We start from the raw sequence: 27,041 nt of genomic DNA on the forward strand, positions 1-27,041 counted from the left end.
CCTCTAACACCAAAAGGATGGGAGGAGTTCTGTCTCGGTAACCAGGTCTGCAGTCTTCATTACGGGAGTGAGTTGGCTGTGTGGAACAAACACAGACACAGGCATCCTTCTGGATCTCAAAACTGTTGCAATAGAAAGCCAGAAATCAAAAAGAGTAGAAAGAGAGTAAGAAATAAATACATAAATACAGCAATTTTTTTCCCTGAAACTAAATATTTGCAAATTTAGTTTGCTTTTAGGAAATCCTGTTTTCTCTGAGGTAAAACAATAGTGGCTGTCTGCAACAAGTGATTTGATGTCAGTCAAACTTGTAAGTTTTTCTATCTTTTAAAAAGATGCAAATGCATAAATTGTGGAAGCCTATATTTGTAACTTCAAATGTCCATGTTAATTAGGAGTTCTGCTCTGCTGTTGCTTTTCTTTGGTAGTAGTGTAAAACAGACAGCATACGCAGAATATCCTTAAGTTGGCTTGACTTAATTTTGTGCATGATAGTGCTTTGATTTTTGTTGTATTAGAATAATTGCTACTTCAAAAGCAGATTTTTTAATTTTTAGAACAATTGTTTGTGTATGAGCATACAAGTAATTGTTAGTTCTGTTAAGTGACTCAAATTGAATATTAGTCACAGATATAAGGAATGGATTTTATTCTATGAGTTAGCTCTCTAACATTGCTTACTGAAGTAATGAGAGATTGTGAAGTGCTTATTGGACAGTGAATTTTATTTTTAAGGTAGTTTTTAATTTATAGATAGGAGTATAAAAAGCATAGAATGTATAAATGTATAGAATGTCTGAGATATTTAAAAATACCTAGACTAGTGCACTCCTCACATTTTTAGCTCTCATTTTTACCTTTATGAAGATTTCTGTGAGCCCTAATATAAGAGGTAAAAGTAATTGGTTTTCAGTTTGTTGACTCTTTTTTGCTTCAAAAAGCATAGCTCAAAAGGGTTTCATTTCTTCAGGTAATGCTGAAAATTCATCCTATGTTCATAACAAGTTGGGAAAGTAAAAATGCATCTAGGAGACTTCCTGACTCAAGGGAGGGGAGGAAAAGGAAATTATGTATATGAGCTGGGGAGCTGTGCCAACATTGAGTCATCCTTTTAGAATCACTTGATATCCAATAAACTGACTGTCCTTACAGGACATAACTGCTTTATGTGACTTCAGCACCAAGGTTTTAATATCATAGTCAATATTTCAGAAAAGGTTTATTGGATTATATTGATCCACATTATTATGCCTGTGACAGCCAGAAAAATATTTTGCCAAATACAGCAATGTCCAGTAGAGCTCTTATCAGTACATAAAGGCTAACAAAGTAGTGAAAGGAAACCTGCAACTGTGATTGGAGCAGTGTTAAGTGAATTGCTGGGGATTCCATTTTTCTGTTTTCAGCCTTATCTTCTCTGTACTGGGTGTTCATGTGCCTCAAGAACGTGCATTTGTCTAAAGGAAATAAAACATTCCTGAAAAAGATACTGAGAGGGGTGAAAACAAAGCTGCTACTTCCGTAATGAAAATGGAAAAATCTATGTAGCTACATAACCAATACTAACAAATGAAAAATGATACAAGCACTGTCTTTGCTGCTGCTCAACTTTCATGTGAAAAATAAGATTGCAATTAGCTCTTTATTCAATATTCTTTTTGAAAATTGTGTGGTCGACAGCATAAACTGATTTTAGGGCTGTGATCTTATCTTGAGAGATGGGTAATGTCTGAGGAGGGTATTCATCAATATGGGCAATATAGTTCTGACTTAGTTGTTGTGATTAAAGCTATCAGAAACATTTTTTTTTTCTCTCATTGTGACTGTGTAGAAATTGAAATTCCAGAACTGTGACCTTTTCTTATGGTAATTCTGGCTGTTTCTCATGTGTAAATTAATCCTATACCAAATAAATATTAAAAAAAAATTAATATGTAACTTTAAACAGAAACTTTTAATGAAAGAGTTCCCTGAAGAGTTTCTGATGGAATCCCACCAACAATTTTTAATGTATTACTAGTGTCCATTTAGAAAGGAGTATTAAAACCACCAATATTGGCACAGTTAAGTGCTAAAGTGTGAATTAAAAAAAAAAGAATCTTGCACAATCCGAGGGAGTGATTTGACTCAGGCAGTGACTCTGGAAGGAGCGACTCCACTGCCTCAGGGTTGGTCCCTCAACAGCTGCGAGCGCTGCAGGCAAGACAGGACTCTCCTGGCTGGGAGTGTGGGGCTAGTGCTTTATGAGCAGCATCACTTAAGGGGCTGATGCAAGGGGCTTCCATGATAACATCAAAAATCAAGTAGTAAAAAAATGAAAAATGATTCAGAGAAGACCTTACAAGACCAGGAGCTAGAAAATGAGTTTACAGTAAAAAATCCGAACAAACTCTTAGGGAGTAAATTAAGTCATAACTGAGTCTATACGTAACTATATGTCAAAGATGGATCTGTTTTGTACCTTCTTAACAGAGTTAAGAATTAACAGGTAAAGGTGAAACCTGGGTAATGCTGGAACCAGGATTATCAGTATTTAAGTTAATTTCTCCAGCATTTACTTAAACTGGCTGAGCTACTATAAAAGGTTTTAATTATTCATTGAGATTAAAATTTATTATTAATCTACTTATCTAACAATTACCTCAAGTCAAAGTCTTAACTCATTTTTACAGTTTTTGGTCAGCATTTCAACAATGTTTGCTGTCCAGGAAGAACTGTTTTGAATATTGGACCCATCCAAGGACTTGTTGCATGTATCAGATTTCCCTACCTGGTTTTGCCAAACTTGAGTATGTATAGCCACCTCTGTCCTGGTCATCTGTGCCTCTTATTGGAAAATTGCAGTTTATTTAAAAGCCCTACCGAGAGTCAAGTTGCTTCTCAGTGCTATAAGCAAAGATATTATGTGTTTTTTCCTGTCTAGAAATTTTGTCGTAAAATTCAGAGGTTTTATTTAAAACGAGTGTGAGGGTTAATGTTTCACCCTTGTTCCTTTAATATGTCCTTTATTTCATAACTTCCATCTCTGTTAGATGTAACAGAGGCTGGTGTGTGGCCTTTTTCTTTCTTTAACTGTGAAACCTTCTGTTCTGATGTTACAGATTTGGTAACATCTAGCTTTAGTATTTCTTGCTATATTTCATAGAACCAGAAGGTGTGCAGAGGGGAAGTTTTTGATCAGTACTTAGTCATCTGCCAGCTGAAATTCACTGCACTTCTGAGGAGATTTTCACCTTCATCTGGATTATGTACTTTTTGTGCAAGCAAAGCCTTGTTTTGCAGTCCCTTCTGTCCCTTTTAGGAATGGCACATGGGTGTTGTGTGTTATCTTCAATATCCCTTTCCAGATGCAAAGGACTCAGGACAGTAATTCCTCACATCTCACACAATGAGGACTTCTGGGATTTTCTCAATCCATATATGAACTTTTTTATAAAGAGAAATTTCTCAGGAATCTGTTTCTGAATTTATTATAAGCTTCCTGATGTAAAATTCAGATATGGTGAAGGAGTCATTTATTTTGTTTAGCCTTTAGCTGCTTCAAGAAACCTTAATCTATAGGTACTCACAGCATGTACTGCACATACTTATCTTGGTCTTGATATTATAAAAATTTACCTGCTGTATTTTGTTATTCTCTGCATAGTTAACCAGAAAGATATTTTTTTTAAAACCCACACTGTTATAATCAAATAAAGCCTTCCTGATCCTTTCCAACCCCAGATCTTGTTTTTCCTGCATATCTCTGTCAGAGATCTTACCCTGGGGTATCTTGCTTTCGGTTAACTTCCTGTTTCACCTGATTTCAGTTTAATTTCACTGAAGCTGACAGCAGAGGCTCTGCAGTCAGTCTTTCTGTTCAGGATGGGTCCAGTTTACTTTTAGAGTCACATTCCATTTAACCAGAATGCTTTGGATGTCTTATGCAAATGTTTCCTTGTACTTTTTTTCTTATGTTTCCAATTCTGTGTCACTTTGTCGTTACACCCGTTAAATGTCATCCCAAATGTATGTGGGACAATTTAAATATACCATTCCATTATAATTATTATTGCAATGAAGCATTTTTTAGATGGCTGCTGTTTTTTCCCTTTGGAGTAATCTGTGCATATCATAATTTTAACTTATACTTTCAGTATATTGGAGAGTATACACTCAAATCTTTGTCACTCATCGTCATGAGTGATGAACTAACTATTCTTTTAATAACTGTTATCTAAAGTAGGCTATCATAAAGATTTAAGTGTTTTTTAAATATTGCTACTCATAGTCACATAATTTTGAATATCTAGAAAAGGAGAAATCTGTCTTCAGGGAATACCTTTCCCAAGTAAGCATTCCATGTGTGACATACCAGTTTATTCTTTGATGTCCTGTTTAAGTTAATTCACATCTAATTCTTACACAGCTTTAAGGGTAAAGTCACTTTCTTGTTGGAAGTAACTCCCATTTCCCATTTCTGTCCCAGTGAATTGGAATTTCTTTGTCAAGCACTTGTCATGGTGCATGTTTGCACTTGATTTATATCTTCATTCAAGAAGCTGAGACTGAGAATTTTAGGTGCAGTGAGACTCCTGTGGTGTTTATATGTGCTAATATTCCTTCTTCTGAATGGCCTTCCTCTTTCTGCTACATGTAAGACACAGATCTGATCTTGTGCAGTCTGTTTAGATGATTCAGAGCTATTTCCTTGTGTATTATTTTGCCAATATCAGAGCATACATTTAAAGATTTTTTAAAATTATTTTAATCTTTAGTTGGTTGTTTCTCTATCCTTTCTATATAAAATTTGTAGACTAAAGATACTTCCATTTTTTGAGGTGCTATTTAAATTCTAATGAGTGCTTATTGTGTTTTCTCAATTTATCAGATTTAGGTTGTGTCATAAGAGCATATCTCATATGGAACTCACAATACTTGTTTTTTTTAAGTGCATGTCTGGCAACTCTCACAAAGTGTCTACAAGTGGTTTAAGCTCAGACTCCAGAATTCTCTTACGGCCCCTACTGTCACATTGTCTTCAGGATTTGGAAGTTAGGGATGAAAGGGTTGTGTAGTCTTTTTGCTGCTGTATTCATGCTTATTAAAAAAATCCATCTGGCATATCTAGGAGTAATAAAAAGAAGTGGAAATTACAAGCCTGTGAGAAGAATAGCAATGGTATTGTGGGTGATACTGGTAACTCTCCTAGTTATCAGTTCAGAGCCCAGTTTACTAATCCTAGACCAGCTTTTCAGTTGTCCCTGGAACACAGTGCTCAGAAAAAGGTCTGCAGATGACACACTGCTTGTTCTACACAGATGAGTTTATGCCACCCAGCTCTGCATAGGCTGCTTCTTTACACAGAACAGTTTTAAGATTACTGAAAATCCAGAAATCTGAGGGGTGAATTGCAGAAGAGTTTATGTATAGATAAACCCACGCTTTTCTCTTGCTTTTTCTAGGCTTTTTCATTACTACTGAGAAATACTTACCTAGTAAGGCTCTTCTGCTTCTACTTCCTTTAGGGGTTGAAGTCCAATTTCCTTTTAACATGTTATCTAATAGTTGTTCCTGTAATAAGATCTCAGAGACAGATACAAGTATTTTATGTTGCAGCAGAGTTAGTTTAGCCTTGAATTTAAAAGTTAAGGTAAAAATAATTCACATATATTCAATTACTAGAAGCAAACTGAGTGTTTAATGTTCATTAAGTACCTAAAATATTGATTTTTTTTTTTTCCCCCAGCAACATGATTAGGCTATCATTTTTATAGCCTAATAATGGTTAATTATTTTTCCACTGCTTGCCTTGAAGGTGTCTGTCCTTTCTTTCACTGACAAGCATGTTTCCTATTCTGATTTACTTGGTGCTGCGATATCTCTTTTTTTTTTTAAGCTTTTCTCTTTCAGATTTTATTTGTCTGTGGAATATAGTCCATTCAGTGTTCTTTCCTATGTGTGTATGCTTTCCTGTACATAGACATACATTGTGAGGTGCATTACTAAGAGCTTACTTATACTGAGATACTGCCCAGAACGGTTCTGATATGCAGACTACATCAGTACAGGAAATTATTTTGGAATGGTGGTGTTTTAAATTCACACTCAAACTTGTTTGTCACTCAGTTCCCTTCAAAGCCAGTGTTGATTTAACAGTATTACATTGTTGAGGAAACGGAGGGTAATGTTACCTTCTGTTTGTTTCCTTGCATTCTATATTTAGTTTCACTATAATGGTAGCCAGTAGCAACCACTTCAAGTTGACTAACATGGGTTGTTGTTTTTCTTTAAACGGCTTTCTGTGACCCTTTTACTTTCCTGTGTGAAGAAGGCCTTGAGAGAGCTGTGTGTCTAGAAGAGGAAATTATGTCTTGAGACTTTCAATTAGACATTGCAGCAGTATAATGTTTGATAACAGGGAACTTTCCAACCTTATAAATAACAGAAATAAAATGTAGGCAGTAGGGTACAGTTGTAACTGGAAGGAAGATCCCACCATTGCAAAGGACAGATCACTGGTGAGTGAATGTCTGTACACATCTGAAAGTTGTCAGGGAATGAAAGAAAGGAGAGGAGAACCCAAGTATTTCAGCACCTTATATGTCATCTCATTTATTTTGAATTTGTCACATGGGAAAAATGTTTTTCCCGTTTATCAGGGAATGATCAGAGATGGACCTTAAGCCAAATTCGGTACCAGACAGAATGGCTGCCTTCTCTTCCAGCTTCCTGTAAGATGCCATCTATCATCTGATATAATTAGTGCAGTTGGTTGAGAAATAGAGATCTCTTTCTACAATGTGTAAGACTTGCATTCTAATTCAGGTAGATAGTGGGTACAGCGAGGGTTGATTACTTCTGCGTATGATTTGTGTTCTATAAAAGGCTTAGCTTTTGTATTTTTAACTGCATTTGCAAAACACTGTTTAGGTTAAAATAACATACATTCAGCAGTTATGTCAGAAAAGGAAACTGCGAATTTGTGGGCAACTAGTCATCATAAATCTTCCTCCCAAACATGTTTTATGGACGAGCTACTAAAGTAGGATATTGTTTGAGTTCCTTTTTGTTTAAAACAGAGTTGGTTTAGGTCTGCCTTTTATGGATGAGGAGTATCTGAACCCTGAGAAACTGCAAAGTCTGGGAATATTCTCTTAGTATCAGGAATGTGAAGTGGTGGTTTGGGGTTTGTTTTGTTTTTTAGAAGGTGCCCAAAATAACCACTGGAAAGTTGGTTGCATAATAATTGCATCGTATTCAAAAATAATAATTTTGTTTGTGTATAGAGAGGAAGTTAATATATTTTCTTTTTCATTTCTTGTTCTTGTTGAGTTTTGTAATGCTTTAAAGCAATATAAAATCATAGAATGGTTTGTGTTGGAAGGGACCTTAAAGATCAATCTCCCTGCCATGGAGGACCAGGAACTTCAAGTAGATCAGGTTGCTGAAAGCCCCATCCAACCTGGTCCTGAACACCTCCAGGGATGGAGCATCCACAACTTCCCTGGGCAATCTGTTCCAGTGCCTTACTACCCTCACAGCAAAGAATTTCTTCCTAATATCTGACCTAAATTTTCCCTCTTTCAATTTGTACCCATTACTCCTTGTCCTGTCACTACAGTTCCTGATGAAGAGCCCCTCTCTGGCTTCCCTGTAGGCCCCCTTCAGATACTGGAAGGTTGCTGTGAGGTCTCCACACAACCTTCTCTTCTCTAGGATGAACAGCCCCAACTTTCTTAGCCTGTCTTTGTAGGGGAGGTGCTCCAGTCCTCTTATCAACTTCATGACCTTCCTCTGGACTTGTTCCCACAGTTCCGTGTTCTTATGTCCACCTTGCTTTGCCTCCCTGAAGGAAGTAGATAACAGAAAGATTTGAGGAAGTTCTGTTTCACATGTTTTTTACTTTGCTAACATTCCCAGGGAGCAAATAGATAAAACAGTAAAGCAGAAGTGGATCAAAGTATCTGAAGTAATATGTACTTGGCAGTTTGTTTTGCTCTGCTATTCTATTCCTCCCTTGGGATTCTGTTAGATTGCAGTGGGTGGTTTCAGTTGTATGTAATCCAACTGATCACATACTAATTTAAAAGATAAAACTGCAAATGTTCACCAGCAAATTATTCCTTTGACAAGTAAAAGGAAACAGTGTTTCTTTCAGACTCTGTAAAGATTCAGCCTTGAGTCAATGATGGTAGCATTTTCTCCTGAAAGGAAAAAGAAGTTTAGGTTTATTAGATGGAGTACTCAGCATTCCTGTGTGCACACACATGCAAAATTTTGGTTGTCTTACAATGGAAACTGGCACCTAAACTTACTGGTCATCTTGGATTTGTCTTGTGTGCTGAAACTAAGTGCTTCACATTACAATATCTTTTTTCATTTCTTGATTTTAAAAGTTGCCAGGATATTCTGTGCCTTATTCCAAATCATGTGCTGGATTTTTTATATATGTACACACTCTCACACATACATGCTCAGGGTTTCCTATGTACTGCTTGTTTACAGCTTTGGCTGTAATCTTTTGAAAAAAAGAATCTTTTGAAAAAGAATTGTCAGTCTGGGAGAAGGATGTGTTGGAACATGCTGACATGGATGGGCAGTTGCTCTGCATTTATACACAGTGCTGAAATGACCAGATGCAAAAGGATAGTTTTAGCATTAATTCATGCACATAAATTTTGCAGAATACTTGAAAAACTTATAAATCAGTGCTTCAGAAACACAGATTTAGAATTCTGCCCCTACTAACCCATCACTGTAACTAATCAGTGCACATTTTGGTGCATACAGATGAAGCAAAAGTCTGGAGTAAGGAAGACATACCCTTGGAAGCAAATCATAGAATATCCTGAGGTGGAAGGGACCCATCAGGATGATTTAAGTCCAGCTCATGGTCCTGCACAGGACAACCCCAAGATCCCACAATGTGCCTGAGAGCATTGTCCAAATACTTCCTGAACTCTGTCAGGCTTGGTGCCATGACCACTTCACAGGGAACCCTGTTCCAGTGCCCTCTGAGTGAAGAACCCTCTGAGTGAAGTGCCCTCTTCCACCCTCTGAGCGAAGAACCTTTTCCTAATATCCAACCTAAACCTCCCCTGATACAGCTTCGGGCCGTTCCCTCGGGTCCTGTCACTAGCCAGGTTAGGGAATACTTTAACAAACTGGGTGTACCCAATTCTGTGGGCCCTGACAGGATGCACGAGTGCTGAGGGACCTGGCAACTGGCACTGCATGGCCACTCTTGATTATTTTCTAATTATCATCATGACTGGAAGAGATGACTGAGGACTGAAGGAAAGCAAATGTCAACTCCTGTCCTCAAAAAGGATAAGAAGGAGGATGCAGGGAACTACAGGTTGGTCAATCACACCTTAATCCCCAGGAAGGTCATGGAAAAACTTATCCTAGAAGCCGTTAGCCTGTACATGAAGGACAAAAAGGTAGCTGAGGTCATTCAGCATGGATTCACAATGGTGAAATCATGTTCAACGAGCCTGAAGGGAGGGATTGAGGCAATGGGCAAAAACAGAAGCATGGGAGGTTCAGTCTGAACATCAGCAAACACTTTTTCACTCTAACTGAGCGCCAGCACAGACTGTCCAGGAAGGTTGTCACCATCCTTGGAGGTATTCAGAAGGTACCTGAATCTGGTCCTGACAACTGGCTCTCGGTGGCCCTGCTTGAGCAGGGGCTTTTAGATAAGGTGATCTCTAGAGGTCCCTTTTAATGCCAGCCAGTCTGCAATTCTGTGAAATTCCTCCTTATACAGAGGAAAAATGTTCTCAGATTTATTCTATTTACTGTAACCTATAGAAGAAATAGAGAATGCACAAGAAGCTGACATTGTAGTCATAGTATATATTGCTTTCTGTACGTCCACTTACAGCCCATTGCATTATGTGTGTTAATGCCTAGAGAGATGTACAGATGACATTAACAAGTATGCTTACTTTACTTATTTTTGAACAGTTGCTGATAAGTTCTGAAGTTCTTTTCTTGTGTGGCAAGGAGTGTCACTTTTCAGGGGATTTTCAAAATCAGTGCAGAAAACACCGAATTAAGTGCAGAGCACAAAAAGACTACAAGATTCACTGCTGCTTAGAGCTTTCTGGTGACCGGTTTCTCACAGAAGGGGAAACGCTGCAGACTGGACAGCTTTTACAAGATAGGATCTTCTTTTTGCGAAGAAAGGCGGTTAGATTCTTTTCCACAATAGAATTTTCTCAGTGGAAGGTGGAGAATTTATTGCTGCTGAAGTGGGAGTGGAGGGTGTGCTGCTTTACATGGAAATGTCTTGAGTCTTGCACTGTCTTATAAAGGTGCATCACTGCAGCATAGTGGTCCTCGTTCAAGTGTTAAAAAGGAGGGCTTTCCAAAGATATCCGGTCCATTGATGCATTCTAGGTGTGCTTTAAGAGGTTTAAATTCTTAAGAAGATTGGTTTCCATTAATGGTTGTAAATCTGGAACAGAGATATGAAACAAATAATATGGACCTAACCAAAAAAGCATGGGAATTGCTGACTTGTTTTGTCTACTCTCTTATTGTTTGGAGACTGATACATCCCTGAAAGTTTAAGCCATGTTGTTACTGAACTAGCTGCTTGTGTGCTCTATTTATGCAAATAGCCTTGCACAGTGGTTTTTGCCTACATTTGGAAGCGTCTAGTTCGTTGAGTTCAGTGGTACTGGTATTTTTCAACATATTGTGAATTTATAAACATAGGAAGATGCACCATTAATGTAAATTTATTCCTCTGTTTTCCTCTGTCAGGAAGAAGGAAGTATCAAAGAAATTGCAATAACTCACCATGTGAAAGAAGGACATGAGAAAGCAGACCCTTCACAGTTTGAACTTCTGAAAGTACTTGGACAAGGATCCTTTGGAAAGGTTGGTAACTGAACTCTTGTGGAGCCAGTTAGTCAGGAATATGGCATTGAATATTGGGAGTGAAATATTTAGAACAGCCACAGTCTTGCATTAAGGCAATGTTGCAAGTTAAAACTGCTTTCTAAATTAGTGCTAATGAGGCACTGTAATTGTGGCAGATCTTTTTAAAGCAGTATTTTTTTTTTCTAGTTTGCATGATATGTAGATTTCAAAGTTTCGATAGAAAAATTGGCTTGATGTGGAATAATTGGGTATTCACTGTTAAAATGGAATGTCATTTTTCTATAACTACTCTGCTGTGTTTGAGGGGGTGAGGGTTGAAAGGTTTTTTTGATAAGTATTCCTAGTTGCTAACTTGCTAATGGTAGGTCATCATTAGTACAGAAGCTGTAGCAGAATTTATTTTTGTGGCAGATTGTAGTTGCAAGGAACAGATTTTAGGCAGTAATGGCTGCTGAAGTAAACATGATACACCCTAGTCTTGTTCATGCTGGTGTTATCTGTCATAATTTAGTTAAGGTACAATATGCCTTCATATTTATCTAAACATCTGTTAAAGACTCAATGTTTCTAGCATTTGGTAACTACTGTTCACACTGAGATCTCACTAGGCACATAAGATTTATACTTTTAGCTGTCCAATCCCAACTTGAAAGCAAAACATTAACTTCATATGGACTGAATGGAATATGTAATGAAAGACAACAGAGTCTTTACATTGACTTTCAGCCCTAATTGCAATTCTGAATGTGATGTTAAGCTCTAGTATATAAAACCAAATCCATCTTAGATATGGGACAAAATTAGAATAATATATCCAATTCTCTTTTGGTGGTAGGAAGTTACTGTTAGTCACATTATTGTTCCAGTTAGGTTTGGAAATCTAGATGCTTAGAAACTATAAAATTTTGTACTCAAACTAGCAAGAATTGACTGAGAAACCTGATTCTAAAAGCTTGATTTAATCCAGAATCATAACAAAGTTTTCATTTGAAAATCTTCAGATCGGGAGAAGTAAATCATTCATGGACAAGGAAATGTAAGCTCATAAGTGATGATTTCAGCAATCATTTTTATTGATGTTACTAAATTCAGTACTATAACAGGGGTGTGGGGAGAGGAATGTGAGTTTTGAAAAAGCAAAAATAATGAACTTGCAAAACTGACTCAGTTTTGCAAAAATGCCAATCTTGTCCTCAGTTGTCTTAGCCTTTATGCAAAAATTATTATTAAATTAATATTAAAAAATCCATAATTCCTTTGTTCTAATAATTTGTGAAGGTATCACTGTGTCCCATTTAGTTTAAAAGGAGTAAGTCTGAGTGATTTTCAAGGTTTCTTGAGGATGTTCTGGTAATCTCTGGATAGTGCAAAGGGTTGTTAACATGAGAATTGGGTACAAAAACAGACATAAAACTGCTTTCATATAACATGTTTAATTTTCTCATGTACCAAAACATGTATCTGTAATTTTTTCATAAATAACCAGATAACCTGTGGCAGGTATGTTTTTTTCTTTTTCATTTCTAAATTTAAAATTTGGCTCTGCTGGAATTAATTTTGTGTTGAGGTTATTAAAGACAATCCCATTATACTGAAGAAGGAAATGAAACACTTTAATTGTGGCTGGTTGTCCTTTATTGGTAACATACAACACTCATCCAAAGCATGTAATAAAAAAATGTTTTTGTGACACAAGAGGTCAGTCTTATAATTTTATAAGTTATTTTTTGAAAGTTATTTATTATAAATTGATTCATGCAGGTTTCTGGATCAAATTTTGTTCACATGTTCATCATCATGTCTGACAATTATTTTACTAGCACATTTGATGTGCCATCTTATGAATTTCAATAAGATAAAACTAGAGATTAACTTTAAAAAAGCTGAATGTTGTGTTTTAGATTTGTATGAGCTTCTGGGAGAATCCAAATTCATACTTTTTCTTTTTTTAACTCACTGAAATCAATTAAGTTAAACCAAAATTAATTTGGCAAACTATCTTGAATGAAACTTTTAGATTAAAAAATGAAGGAATAGTAGGAGAAAGTTAAAGGAATTTTTTGTTTGGATTTACAGAATATAAAATTGTCAAATTGAGTTTCATTGAAATCATACTGACTACTTGAATTTCATAGCAAAATACATTAACCTGACTTGCTTTTATTTTCTTTTAAGAATTCTTTCTAATTTTTAATGCAGGTCTTCCTTGTCAAAAAAATCTCAGGATCAGATGCTAGACAGCTTTATGCAATGAAGGTATTGAAAAAGGCCACCTTGAAAGGTAAGCATTGTTTAGAGAGAGGGAAGGAAAAAAGAGAAGATAGATAGGGGACATTCTACCAAAACCTAATCTTAACACAGATGCTGTTCTGCAGATTGTCTTACAGCTTTCTTCTGTCAAACAGCAAATAACAGAATACACTGCTTTGTGTTGTAAACCTGGAAGGATTCAGTAACAACAGGACTGTGTTGGTAGTTATAGGGGAAAGTAGGTTCCTTTCCTTTCCCCACTGCATTCCTCAGGTGGTGGTGGTTTGATGGAGTAGTTGTGTTACATCTGCCACCTGACCTGCTCTGAGCTCTTACTTGAAACTTAATACCCTTCCGTTTTTCATTTGCTGTGTATCACCAAGGACACAGTTAATGCCTTTTGCTCAGTTTATAATTAGGTCATGATATTTAAAAGTGCATTGTATCAGCTGTTTAATTCTAAAAGTTCTAAGCACGGGAGTTAAAGTCTTTTTTTTAAAACGGACATACACAGTACATTTCCCCAAAGGTTTTGGCACTTGTTCTGGATGTAGAATGTATTTTATACAATCTTAAGTAAGTCCTTTAAGTTACTTGACCAAAAATGTGTTGTAACTGGATCTGTTTCTTGAGTGGTTTTGGTCTTGAATAGTATCAGTAGCAAGATAAGTTTAAACCTGAACAATCTCAATTCTGTCTTGGAGAATACTATAAGAAAAAAGAAACATTGTATTTTTTTACAGTACATTAAGGTGAAAGTCATCTTTCACACTAATACCTTAACAAGAATGTTTGCTTGTTCTTTTATGCCATTATTTAGTACTTCTGTCTATTTGAAGTTCTGATTCATGACTGCACTAAAACTGGAATGATAATTTTGGGAGTGCTTTTTTGCCTATGTTATTGATTATTATATTGAATTTCAATTTTAACAGACAGTTTATAGAACAGCGAAGGGAACAAAACTCTCACTGAATTGTGAACATCTCCTGAAATGTTGAACCTGATTTTTTTTTTTTTACTTAAGATCTTGTGCTGAATATCTCTCACAGATCTCATTATATATCACACTTAAAAACTATTACAGAGAGTATGTTTTTGAACAGTTTCCTATATTTTGATTCCTTTGTGTTTTGTGGCACGTGTCATTCTCATTATTTACTTCCTATTTTTCTGAAATTGATTTCCACTCATTTAAGGTACATTAATATCCTCAAGAGCCTTTCATTCTCCAGCCTGTTAATAGCTCAGGACTGGTCAAAGGTCATTCAGCAGTTGCTTTTTTAAGGTGTTTGAGGGCTTCTCTTCATCACCTTTTGACTGCAGTTTAACCTTATGTGTCAAAATTACAGTCCAAGCTGTGGATCTGGTTTTGCCTACAGATGGCAGAGACTGATAAATACTGAAATTGGCAGCTTGACTTTTAATTGAAAAAGGGGACTCTTTGAGGCACTAAGAATTCAAGGATGCCACAGTTCTGAACACTTTGTATCTGAATTTTCAGATGCTTTTATGTGCTGTTTCGTTGTGATTCATGTTTTAGGAAGAGCAGAGTTGCAAGCAAATTAAGGTTACTGTTGAAATTTTGATATGAAATTACCTGGAATTAATCCTATTTTCCATAATTGCAACAGTTTTTGATATATAATACTATATTTTTAAATAATACAGTGTGTTACTTGATTTGTCTGTGGTTCTTTAGCTCTTTGAAGTTTATTTTAAAAAGTTATTTTTGTATTCTAAAATTAAAGATAATGCCCTTTAAGACCACACTTAAAAGCAGTGTGCAGGATTCACAAGTCAAATTTAGAGAGAATTTTTTTATGGGAATGCAACTCTATTAGCCAGAACACATAGATATAACTACACAGTCCAACTTTTTAATGTTCAGAGAAAATCTAAGCATAAACACAACTTTGTTTACTGCAGAGACTAGTTTATTAATACACTCTGATAGAAGGTATCATCTTTCAGTGCCCCTTTATGATGAGGGAGAGAGAGAAACAGGACCCAATCATTGCTGGAGAGTCTGGCATCAGATGTATTAAGAAAAATCAGTACTTCCAATAGTATGCTAATGGAAACTATATTCAAACAAAGGTCAGATGTCAGGTCAAATAATGGCTGATACTAATATCTGAAATGAGCTCAGTGCTTTACACTTTTTGTGCTTGAAATTTTTTAAGTCTGTACTTTTTCTAGCTTTCCAGAAATAAGGCTTGTTATCCATGTAACTGTTCCATAGCTTCAGACACTTGAAAGTCTTAAAACTTTTTTCTCAACTGAACCTTCCTAAAAAAAAAAAAGGATATTCTGAGTTTCAATTTTGTAATTCAGATGAACCACTGAAACAGTGAAACTACACAAATATCTTGTGACATTTTCATGACTTTAGATGCGAAGGTCAAAATCTAGATGTGGTTTACTCTGTGTTTGCTGAGCCCTTATTTCATGTCCTTCATTTTTAGGAATCTGTTCTGCAGGGAGATGGGAACTTGATAGCTTTATTAATTCATGAAAATGTATCTATATAATTTTTTCACAAGTACCTATATTATTGTTAATGCCTATTTCTGTGAAAAGATAGATAAACTTTCTAAAGACCCTTTTGCTTCTTGTCTTTTTTTTTTTTTTTACTGCCTTGTTATGTTTTAATATGTGAGAACTCTGGATTGTTAACTGTACAGAGAGTGCTGTCAACTTAAACTTTGGACTGGGCTTCATTGCTCCGGGGTGCTCCCCTCAGGAAGATGTAACATTTGTGAAAGGAGCAGTAACAAAATGTAGATTAGGGGAAAGAAAGAGAAATGCAGCATCTTAAACCACTGCAAGCAAACTTTGATAGCTCTCACCTGTCAAGAGCTCTGAATTGTGTCTCTGTCCTGGCGGATTTGAAGGTTCAGGTGTGAACGAAGCCCGGCCTGGGGTGGCAGGGGAGCTGTGGAGGACACAGCTGAAGCAGGTGCTGTGCTCAGCTGACCATCCTCCCCGAGTCCATGCGTTGCCAGCACTGTGAGGTGGTGCATCTGCATGTGGTGCCCTTTTGAGTTTCATCTGTTGTGGCATAGGAGCACTTCCATGTCCAGTTCTGAGCTACCACGGTGGGACAGCACAGGCAGCTCGAGCAGCAACTGCTTTGATGTCTGATATATTACTCCATGCATGTTTACTCCAAGTAAATGCTCTGAAAATCAAAAAGATTGTTGGAAGTATACACTACGTTGAATCAGTTGTACTTTTATTTTTAGTTCATAATAAAGAAAGGAAATGAAAAAAAAATTTCCCTTCCAAATTGTGAAGCTACTTAATATCCTAATAGGGCAAGTTATTTGAATGAGTTAAACCACTATCAACATCTTTATGGTAGTATAATTGTATTTACAAGTTTGTTTTGCTATAACTTTAATTTTCTGTGCTTTTCAGCATTAGAGAAAATGGCTGTGTTTTCTGTACATAGCTGTGGCAGTTTTGCTCTAATGTTTAAAAGGATAACTAAGTATAGAGCAGACTGAAGGGTAGATATGTTTTCTCACATGCTTTTGTTAAATTTATTTGCCCAGCATCAGGTTTTGTCAGTAGCACAAACTGAAGAAGATTGAAATGCATGAAGATATTTATCAGAAAATTCTGAACTGTGGAATGAATTCTCTCTCAATTCCCTTCTGTGTAAGGTAGTACACAACTGCAGGCAGTTGTAATATTACAGGATACAATGTGAAGTATCTCAGGAAACATAGGAGAATTACTGATTCATAGTGTAAATATTTTTTTTTGATGTTGCTCATGTTCTGTTGTAGTTCGAGATCGGGTTCGAACAAAAATGGAACGTGATATCCTAGTAGAAGTTAATCATCCTTTTATTGTCAAATTACATTATGGTGAGTTGCATAAAAATTCATTTTTATAGCATTAAAATGGGTGTTTGTCAAGATAGTACCTAATACTTGCTTTGTGATTCTGAGAGTCATAGAACATTAGTGTGCTAAGTCCTGATTGTGCAAAGATTTGCTGTGTAGTAATTCTCATGCAAAGTAAGCACATGGCAGACTTCATGTAGTGTTAAATCTTTATAGGACTGAGAGTCTGTAGCCCTTTGTGCTATTAAAAAGCAGTTATTAATAACTAGCAATTCTTTTCCAAAATTACCAATCTTTATTATGTCCTACTCTATTTCTTTTAGTTGCTTTGCTTAGTCTATAGAAAACAGATGCAATGGCATTACTTCCAGTTGCATCAAAATTGGTGGGAATGTGCCTTTTAATGGTATGGGCAATTGGAAAAAATACTTATGTGGAAGATGGGAAGATATCACTACTCTTAACCTGTCATGCAGAAAGTAACGTGAAATAAATGATAGAGGAGTTTCTGGTGTGGTTTGGGTTTTCTTCAGTTCATTTTTCTTTTAGGATCCATTTTTTCCTATCGTTCAAACCTCATATCTCTCTCTCTGATCTGTCTTAAATAATGTACTTTTCACTATTTTATTCTTCTGCAAACTAGACAATCTCTTAAGCTGAGTTTCTAGAGTTTTTAAAATAGGTGCATTAGTTACTAGTTTACCCTTTTAAATCTGGCTTGTTACTTCAAAATCTGGAATAAAATGCTGACTAACCTAAGTAAAGTTTATTTTTTTAGACATTTCATTAGTGACTTGCTTTACTTTGACAAGACATAGGAGTTACTTCGTCCATGATAGAGGACCAGTTACTTAATTCATTTAAATACATTTTTTCATTAAATACATTTCTCCCCAAAGGATAAATAAGACTTCATTTTGGTAATGAAAATAAGGGTGAATTATTTGGTATGTTATTTTTCTGATTGTGGGTAAAATTAGATAACGTTTACTTTTTTAATTGATCTTTTCAGCTTTTCAAACAGAAGGGAAACTATATCTTATTTTGGATTTTCTCAGGGGAGGAGACTTGTTTACACGTTTATCCAAAGAGGTAAAGTTTTTTAATTTGAAAAATTGTCTATTGATAAAATTTGATTATAAATTGTCTATAGACAATTAGGAGAGTTTACTTTTTAAATTTGGTTTTCATTGAATAAAATTTTAATCTCTTTTTAACCACCTATGTTTTTTGTTTGGTTGGTTTTTTTTGCACAAAGCAGTTACTTTGTGAAAAGGTAATTTACATTATTTCTGAAAAAAAGGCTTAGACAAGCAGCCTTTCCATGCTGCTTATATACCTGATAAAGTTGTCTTCTCGTATTGCTACCATGTTTAAATATAAGATTCAGAAAGAGCATGGTTTTATATAAAGTAACTGTATTCAAATTAACTGATTTATGTCTGGGTTTAATATCCAGAATTCAGTGTCAAATAAGATCTTTTTCAATTTACATATGAATGCAAAATCACATTGTTTATAAATACTGAAAAAGCAAGAATTGTATTCCACTTATTTTAGTAATTTTCCAACAGTTAACGTTTTGCTTTTGTCGTGATGGTGATATCTCTATGTAGATATGGGAAATAATAACCTTGAAGAGTTTCATTACCTCAAATTAATTTGATTATAATTCCTAAGAAATGTTAACATTTAATATATCATATTTTAAAAAGATCTTTTGTCCATCACTCATGCAAAAACTTGAAACAATATATGTTGATAGAGATATAAATATATCCAATATATATCTGATAAACTGGATTTGTAATTGTACTTACCTTCCATTTTCCCTTACTACGAGAGTGTCTGGGACAATTGGGTGACCACTGCAAAGCTACATGGTTATTAAAAGGAGAGTAGAATGCACTGGATTTTGTGTATAGGTATATCTTCATTTCTATGCTGACCACATAAATTATTACATGTATTTTGGTGAAACCATCTGTTTCAAGTTGCTTCTTGCAGTTTGTTTTGCCACAGATAAGTAAAATGTTAAAAAACTTGGATATTTTTCTCTTGAAATCCATAGCTGATTCTTGATTCCCAAGAAAAGGTGTATATTTGGGTCTTGCTGATGACTTTTTCATCTTGAGCCACCGAAGTTTTATAAAACTTAATATGGTTAGATACGAAATATCACCATAGGTACCTGAATCTAAGAGAAATATTCATAAGTGATGAGTGAAATGGGTATGCTGGAGGCAATTAATGTTGTCCTCATATCAATTCATGTGATTTTAAAATAGATCAGATGAACTAAAAGTTGCTTTTTCCCTACTGACTACAAAGGGAAAAGTGATTAATTCGAAACTAGAGGTCTACACTGCAGATGTTTGAGGTTAGGAGAGAAGAATTCTGTGCAATGCTTTTAAAGAACGTAGTGTGGGTGTATTATCCTCATGAGATCTTATTCTTTGAGCTTTTAAATGTTTCTTATAGAAATTTCCCTTCTTGAATGTGCCTGTACTAAATATTGGCTTTTGTAGAAGTAATATCAGCAACAACCTTTTGTACCAGCTTTGGTATCACTTTTTTCTTTAAACTACTAAGGGGAAAATATATTATATTGTCCATTTTTAACTCTTGTTTAGAATAATTTTTATCTTTGCTCCCTATTGCCATTCTTTTTTGTAGGTCCATATGCTTTACCTAAAGATATTAGTCTTAAATTCTAACAACAAAACAAACAAAATAACTGAGTAGTAACTGAAATAGAATCAAATCATGCAGGATCTTTTTTTATTTTTATCTTTTTCTACAGTCCCAGAAAAGTTGAATTTTAATGTTTCCTCTCGGGGATCACAACAGCTGATGTAATTAGGACAACATGTTTGTTTCAATGAATGTAAACAGGGATTGGTTTATCTTCCTAACCAAAAAAGTGGGATTGCTACCTGGATCTCTTACCTGTGCTGTTACGTAGACTGTTTCCTTAGTTTACTCTTTGACCTACCTTTTCTGCAGTTACATCTCAAGGTTGCATCTTGGGGTTTTTACCATCGCTGTAACTTCTTTCTAAAAGTACTTAGTATTTTCAAAACCAACATCCATAAGCTTTTCTTGTCTTTCTGACTTTGTAGATGAAATTCAGGTATTTCAACTTCTTTGGTCAATTTGTTGTCTAGAAGTGAAATGGTCAAATCCACCAAAGAGGTAGTCACATTCTTTAAGGGCCTCCAAAATTTGTCAATCCTACTACAATTGTTCTCTGGAACAATCAGAAACAGCTAACCTCCTATTTTGCAGAAAGAATAATATATTGGCTTCAAAATTATTTTTCAAATATGTCCAAGTATTTCAAGTAAGAAATATTATGGGTTATAAAATCCTAGATTTTGTGTCGCCAATAAATTTGAATTTCTAGTGTCGTGTATAGAAATGAATTCAAGTATTATGAAGAGGAATTCTGAAAAACTACTGTTGTTGTTGTTTAGTGTTAGTGCTGGTGTAAGCTTTACAGATTCACATGTAAAACATATTGTGTTGCTTTTTCAGGTGATGTTCACAGAAGACGATGTTAAATTTTACTTGGCAGAATTAGCACTTGCTTTAGACCATCTACATAGTCTTGGAATAATATACCGGGACCTAAAACCAGAAAAGTAAGACTCCTCTGTGAAAAATGCAGTGTATTGATTTCATTTCTGTAGCACTTCTACCTATGCACTTTTTCTCAGCTGTTAAGCTTAAGTAATTTACTATATAAATTGAACAGACGGAGGTGGGGGAGATTTGTGGGCTGTTTTCATTTAAAAGGTTGGATTTCACCTGTCTCAAAGGGGAAAAAGGCTCCTTAGCTCAGGGCTCCTTGAGAGAGCTTTAAACTATGTTTGAAGGAGGATGGGAACAAAGCCAGAGATAAGCCTGGAGGTGGCACATCCCAGTTTGAAGGACAGTGTGCTACCAAGGTCCTTCCATCTGCCGTATCAGTGGAGGTAGGGGATGGGGATCCATGTGGCAGCAAGGATGCAAGAATTATTGATATGTTAGAAATGTGTTATGAAAGTCAGGTCCTGCTTGACCAGCTTGATCTCCTTCTGTGACAAAGTGACCTGCTTAGTGGATGTGAGGGAAAGGCTGTGAATGTTGTCTACCTAAACTTCAGTAAAGCCTTGGACACCGTTTCCCACAGCACTCTGCTGGAGAAACTGGCTTCCTATGGTGTGAGTGGGTGCATTCTTCACTGGGTATAAAACTGGCTGGGTGGCTGGGCCCAGAGAGTGGTGGGGATTGGAGTTACATCCAGCTGGTGGCCGATCACAAGTGCTGTTCCCCAGGGCTCAGTGTTGGTTGGGGCCAGTCCTGTTTAACATCTTCCTTGATGACCTGGGCGAGGGGATTGAGAGCACCCTAAGCAAGTTCACAGACAGTACCAAGTTGGGTGGGAGTGTTGATCTGCTGGAGGGTAGGAAGGCTCTACAGAGGGATCAGGACAGGCTGGATGGATGGGCCAGGGCCGACTGTATGAGCTTCAATGAGGCCAAGTGCCAGGTCCTGCACTTGGGTCACAACAGTGATGCTCCAGGCTTGGGGAAGAGTGGCTAGAAAGCTGCCTGGTGGAAAAGCATCCTGGAAATGCTGTTTGACAGCTGGCTGAACATGAGGTGACAGTGTTCCCAGGTGGCTAAGAAGGCCAATGGCATCCTGGCTTGTGTCAGAAATAGTGTGGCCAGCCAGGACCAGGGCAGTGATTGTCCCCCTGTACTTGGCACTGGTGAGGCCACACCTCAAATCCTGTGTCTAGTTCTGGGCTCCTCACTACAAGAAAGACATTGAAGTGTTGGAGCATGTCCAGAGAAGGGCAGTGGAGCTGGTGAAGGATCTGGAGCACAAGTCTTACAAGGGGTGACTGAGGGAACTGGGGTTGTTTAGCCAGGAGAAAAAGGGGGTCTTTACAACTACCTGAAAGGAGATTGTACTGGGGGTTGGCCTCTTCTCCCAGATAAAAGGTGACTAGGGGAAATGTTGCACCAGAGGAGGTTTAGACTGGATATTAGGAAAAATTTCTTCACTGAAAGGGTTGTCAAGCACTGGGACAGGCTGCCCAGGGAAGTGGTTGAGTCACTATGTTTTGAAGTATTCAAGAAATGTGTGCATATGGTGTTTGAGGACATGGTTTAATGTTGAATGTGGTGATGCTGAGTTGATGGTTGGACTTGATCTTAAAGGTCTTTTCCAACCTTAACTATTCTGTGGTTCTAAGAGCATCTTGCTTCAGAGTGATATGCCAAGTGCTATAGTCCAAGTTACTTGAAGTAAAGCATAAACTAAAATATACCTATCTTTGGTTTTCCAGGTGTTTTAATGCATGCAAAGGAGAAGAGGTCATCTTGACCTTTTGTTTTTATTGTTATTGTAGGATTTCTGGATTAAACTTAGAACAAATGCATGATACAAAGTTGCATTTGTATGTTATATCTTTGCACTTGAAGCCTGACAGCAAAAATTTTTTTTCCAATGCTGGTTTTTAAAATGCGTTGCAAATAAGAACAGAATGGAGTTTAAAGTAAAATATGAAAATAGTAAGTCATAGGCTTTATTTAGTGTATTGGCAATCACATAATTACACTGAAAACTTAAAATAAGCTTGAAAGTACAATTCCAATGTGATGGTGTGTCTTGATATACTAGTCATCCATGCTTCATTCAAATGACTGAATACTATCTCCTGTTTATGCCTTTCCTCCCATAATTTTTTTTTTGAGTTCTAGAAGATGTAAAGGAGAAAATTATGAAAAAATGTTTAGCCCTGACTGACAAGAATGGAAAGATTCCTGCTCAAATCAGGAAATTATAGAGTTTTGGCATGGGATTGCACTTACAAATGAACAGGGAATGAATTCTGTTTAAGCTACGGGAGTGTTCTGTTAAGTAATTCTGAAGTGAGGAAAAATAAGCTTAACATGTGGAAAATGATCTTCAGAAAGCAAAGTGAGAGAACTTCAGTTATTTTGCTAACATTAACTTCCAAAAGGAAAAGGATGAAATAGTAATTGACAGAAGACTAAATAGCTACTGCCTCAGACATGGGGGTTTTTTGGTTTTGTTTTGGTTTTTTTAAATACTATTTGTCTATACCTAGCCTTGGGTTTAAGTCTTGGGTGCATTCAATTAAAACAAAAAAAAAACCCAAATGTTGAAATTACTTGTAAATTATGGATAAGGGAGTAACAAGAGTAATTCTTACAGGCTGTGTCTATATTGTGGGGCTGTTTCCCACCAGGGAAACTGCAAAGAGGAAAAGGATGGAGAAGTGGACAAGTGCCTGGGTCATGTCTCATCCCCAGGATGAAGTGCAGCTCCTCACAGGAGAAGCTGGAGAAACTGCGTAGGGGATGTTACAAAATCCAATTCTTGAACACTTTGCATGCTTGGAAATGTGATTGTATTCAGTGGTGGTTAAGGCTAGTTTGGCATCTTGAAATGTGGCCGTTCTTGTGATTTAAGTGAAAACATGGAAGCACAAGGCCTGCTCCAAGTATAGGGCCTGTGGGTCCTGTCCTTCGGTACAACATGAAAATATTTATTACTTGATGTTATTTGAAATGGTCGACACCCTCTGAAATGTTAATAACAAATTAAGACCTGTGTTGTAGGCATATGAAAACATACCTTGTATAAAAGAAACAGAACTACATCTCTAACAATTGTGATAAAGCTCCATGTGCTGCAGATGGCCAAAACTCAAAGTTCAAGATAAATGTTACTACGTATTGAATTTAACCAAATGGTTAAACAAAACTTTGATAAACTGATGCTTTCATTATCTTTGAAAAGAAAAAATGAGGGAAAAGAAAAAGTGTAGTTTGAAAGTATCTTCTAATAACTCATTTTCATGCATGTTCAATGCTGCTTGTCTTTGTGTGTGCTGTTCTGTTTATTCCTAAATGTCATCGCTACATTGTCCAAAACAGCAGTTAAAAAATATTTTAATTAATTTTTATATTATTTTTTGGTTTTTAGCATCCTGCTGGATGAGGAAGGACACATCAAATTGACAGGTGAATAAAGGGAAATTGCAATACCTGGATCTTTTCTGCTCATCATAAAATCTTTGCATTTTTCTTTTGGTAAACCAATATGGTGAAATAAGTAAAGTAAATAAAAAGTAAATAAGTAATTTTAACTGATAAGTAATTTAGCTGTGGAGAGAATAGTGTAATTGAAATAAATGAAATACATAAATATTTCAATAAGATATCTGCTTTACAAGTATATCTGATGTTATGGACCTATGATAATGTAGGGAGGAGAGGAGAATTCTGTAATTCCCATATTAGTATTTGGTTTTATATACAAATGATATAAACATAACACTTCACATTATAGTAAAAGTATCAACCATGAGTGATTTTTTTTTTTTTTTTTTAATGTATTTACAGTTGGAACTATTTTTTTTCCCCTTTCAGATTTTGGCTTAAGTAAGGAGTCAATTGATCATGAAAAAAAAGCCTACTCTTTTTGTGGAACAGTGGAATATATGGCACCAGAAGTTGTTAACAGACGAGGCCATACACAGAGTGCAGACTGGTGGTCTTTTGGTGTTTTAATGGTAGGTTTCTGGTAAATGTAAATAATAACAAGACTGTGCTTAAAGGTTTGGTGAAACAAATAAAACACTAACCTTTAAGGTGAGCTCTACATGAATTCTACAAAGGAAGTCTAAATTATATGAAATGAATAATACCACAGAGTTTGGATCGAGAACATAGACTAGGTTTCATATCCACACCAACAATATGCCATATTTTTATCATCATTTAATTCAAATACTTTGCATTTATATATGTTTATATATTTGCATCTATAGTAGTTTGAATGTTATGGAGACCAAGAGGAATACTGAAGTATACAGAAAAAATACTGTTTATTCCAAAGCAGGGAAGAAATTTAGATGCAAATTTTAAATTTGAATTTACTTTCAGGAGGAAAAAGAAGATCAGTACCTTTCTAATTAGAGCCTACAGTGTAATTAAAACGTAGTGGAATAATGACAACTGTTATTTTCACACATCACAATAATCTAAATGACACTGAAGTGACCTGGGATATAGTTGCTCAGTTGCTTATGGTGTTTCTACAAAGGTTAGTTATTATGAAGTTGCAGGGTTGGGGGAAATAATATGTATATGGAATATGAATTTGAAAAAGAATAATTAATAGATCATGTTTGGTATTTGAGGAATGCTGAAGGGCTTTTAATATTAAAATCTTTGTGTTCATTTTTGACGTAGAGATTAAATAATTGTATTTTTAAAGAAAATGTTTTTGTTTCTTACTGCTTCTGCTAAATGACTGCAACAGTGCAACTAATGTGTGTGCTTTATAGTCCAAGGACTCTTGTGTCTGAAAATAGGTCATCCTATCACTTTTTAATCATTTAGAATGCTGTTGTGATCTGAAAACTGACTATGTAAAAGTAGCACCTGAAAACTAAACTCTCTCCAGACACGCACACACACTCCTCACAACTGCACATATCAGTAGGAACACAGTCAATTAAAAGATAATTACAGTGTAGTTGCAGAATATCTGTTGTTGATAATACTAACGTAATTAAACTTCAGCTTTACTTTATAAAGCTGGAGAACATAATTTTGTGTTTATCAAGTGCATATGGCAAAATTAAAAATGGCTGAAAGGTGTTAGATGTAGCTTTCACAGTCTAAGTGTGCTGCATGTTAAGCACTTTGGCTTCTACTTTGAATACAAAAATATGACCTTAAAAAAAAAACCAAAACAAATTCTCTGAATTAGTATATGGAATACAGTGCACTTTTCTCTAAGACGTATTTTTGTTGCTTGCATTTCTAGTTTGCAATTTGCATAGACAATCTGTATGTATCCAGTTTTAAATCATTCTTAATTACTTTCTGTGTTGATCAAGACTTCAAGTGACAGTTGGTGTGGTGTAAGTACACAGTATCTAGATTGAGCAGAAATTATAGCATAGAAAGAGAGACACTAAAGATATTACAACAAATCATTTGGCCTCTTTTCTTGTGCTGCTAGAAACAAAATAATATTTAAGCCATTGTTGAGAAATGTATTGCAATTTGTCCTTTAAAATGGTGACAGTTTTAAGGGATGCCATACATCTAAAAGCATTCATTTAAAGTTTTCAGAAGCATTGAGATACTGTCCTGCTGAAATAAAACATTATAACTAGGGAAGGTCAACATTGGCTTACTTGTAAAGTACTATTAGCACAAAATGTTGGAGTATAGTATTTGAGAAGGGCAACAAAGGGATATGTATGCTGAGCTGTTAATACAAATGTTTATGCTTGTGACAAATTAGGAGCTTGCCAAAGAACTTTATATTTCAAAACATGCAGCACTACAAATTTACCTTTTAAAAAGTGGTTTTCTTTCAAGTGCAACTTGTGAAAGACCAGAAACAAACAAAAAAATTTTTTTCTTCCTTATACCTCGCACATCTTCCTGACAATTGTCTTAACTGCTAAAGTATTAAAGTTAAAAGTAGGGGTTTTTTCATGTTGGCATTATAACTAAATTTATATTTTTTAAATATATCTTGGAAAACTATTGTTTAAGGGTATAAAATATCTAGTAGTAGTGAAGAGATATCAGTAAGAAGTTTAAAATTTATTTTAATAAAATGGTGGTTTTTAAGAATACTTTTAGTGCAACTTCATGCTCTGATTGTAGATCTAAGAATACTACAGTCACGCATTATTCATTCAAGTTATCCATGTACATTTCTAATGTTTAAAAAGCTGAATGTCTGGGTCGTACCAGAAAAGAGGAATAGGATAGCTTGTGTTCAGTATGACTAAAGTTTGCATAAGCTGTTCAGAGGGCTCCTTTATAATTATTTTAATTTTTATGTCTTTAACTGTATGCCATGAAATTTCATTGAACGATGTTATTTTGCTATTCTTAAAGCAAAAAAAAAATCATGATTTCTGCCTAGGAGTCTGACTGCCATGACTGCTGCCAGACTGCTTTCACTAGACCTCACTTAGACCTGATATCCCTGCATTATACTGCA

General features: G+C 35.7%; 1 protein-coding gene across 2 annotated transcripts in view; it reads left to right on the forward strand.

Annotated features, from left to right (window-relative positions):
* RPS6KA3 (ribosomal protein S6 kinase A3) overlaps window positions 1-27,041 on the forward strand; it is a 76,486-nt gene that overhangs the window by 23,600 nt on the left and 25,845 nt on the right. For both annotated transcript variants that reach the window (XM_027637563.1, XM_027637569.1), the window contains 7 exons: window positions 10,759-10,875; window positions 13,078-13,159; window positions 16,926-17,006; window positions 17,998-18,077; window positions 20,523-20,629; window positions 23,991-24,028; window positions 24,437-24,579. In XM_027637563.1, coding sequence (XP_027493364.1) covers window positions 10,759-10,875; window positions 13,078-13,159; window positions 16,926-17,006; window positions 17,998-18,077; window positions 20,523-20,629; window positions 23,991-24,028; window positions 24,437-24,579 — 648 coding nt within the window. The remainder of the gene's footprint in view (window positions 1-10,758; window positions 10,876-13,077; window positions 13,160-16,925; window positions 17,007-17,997; window positions 18,078-20,522; window positions 20,630-23,990; window positions 24,029-24,436; window positions 24,580-27,041) is intronic.

This window comes from Corapipo altera, unplaced genomic scaffold (assembly GCF_003945725.1).
Source record: "Corapipo altera isolate COAL_440 unplaced genomic scaffold, ASM394572v1 0, whole genome shotgun sequence".
NCBI lineage: Eukaryota > Metazoa > Chordata > Aves > Passeriformes > Pipridae > Corapipo > Corapipo altera.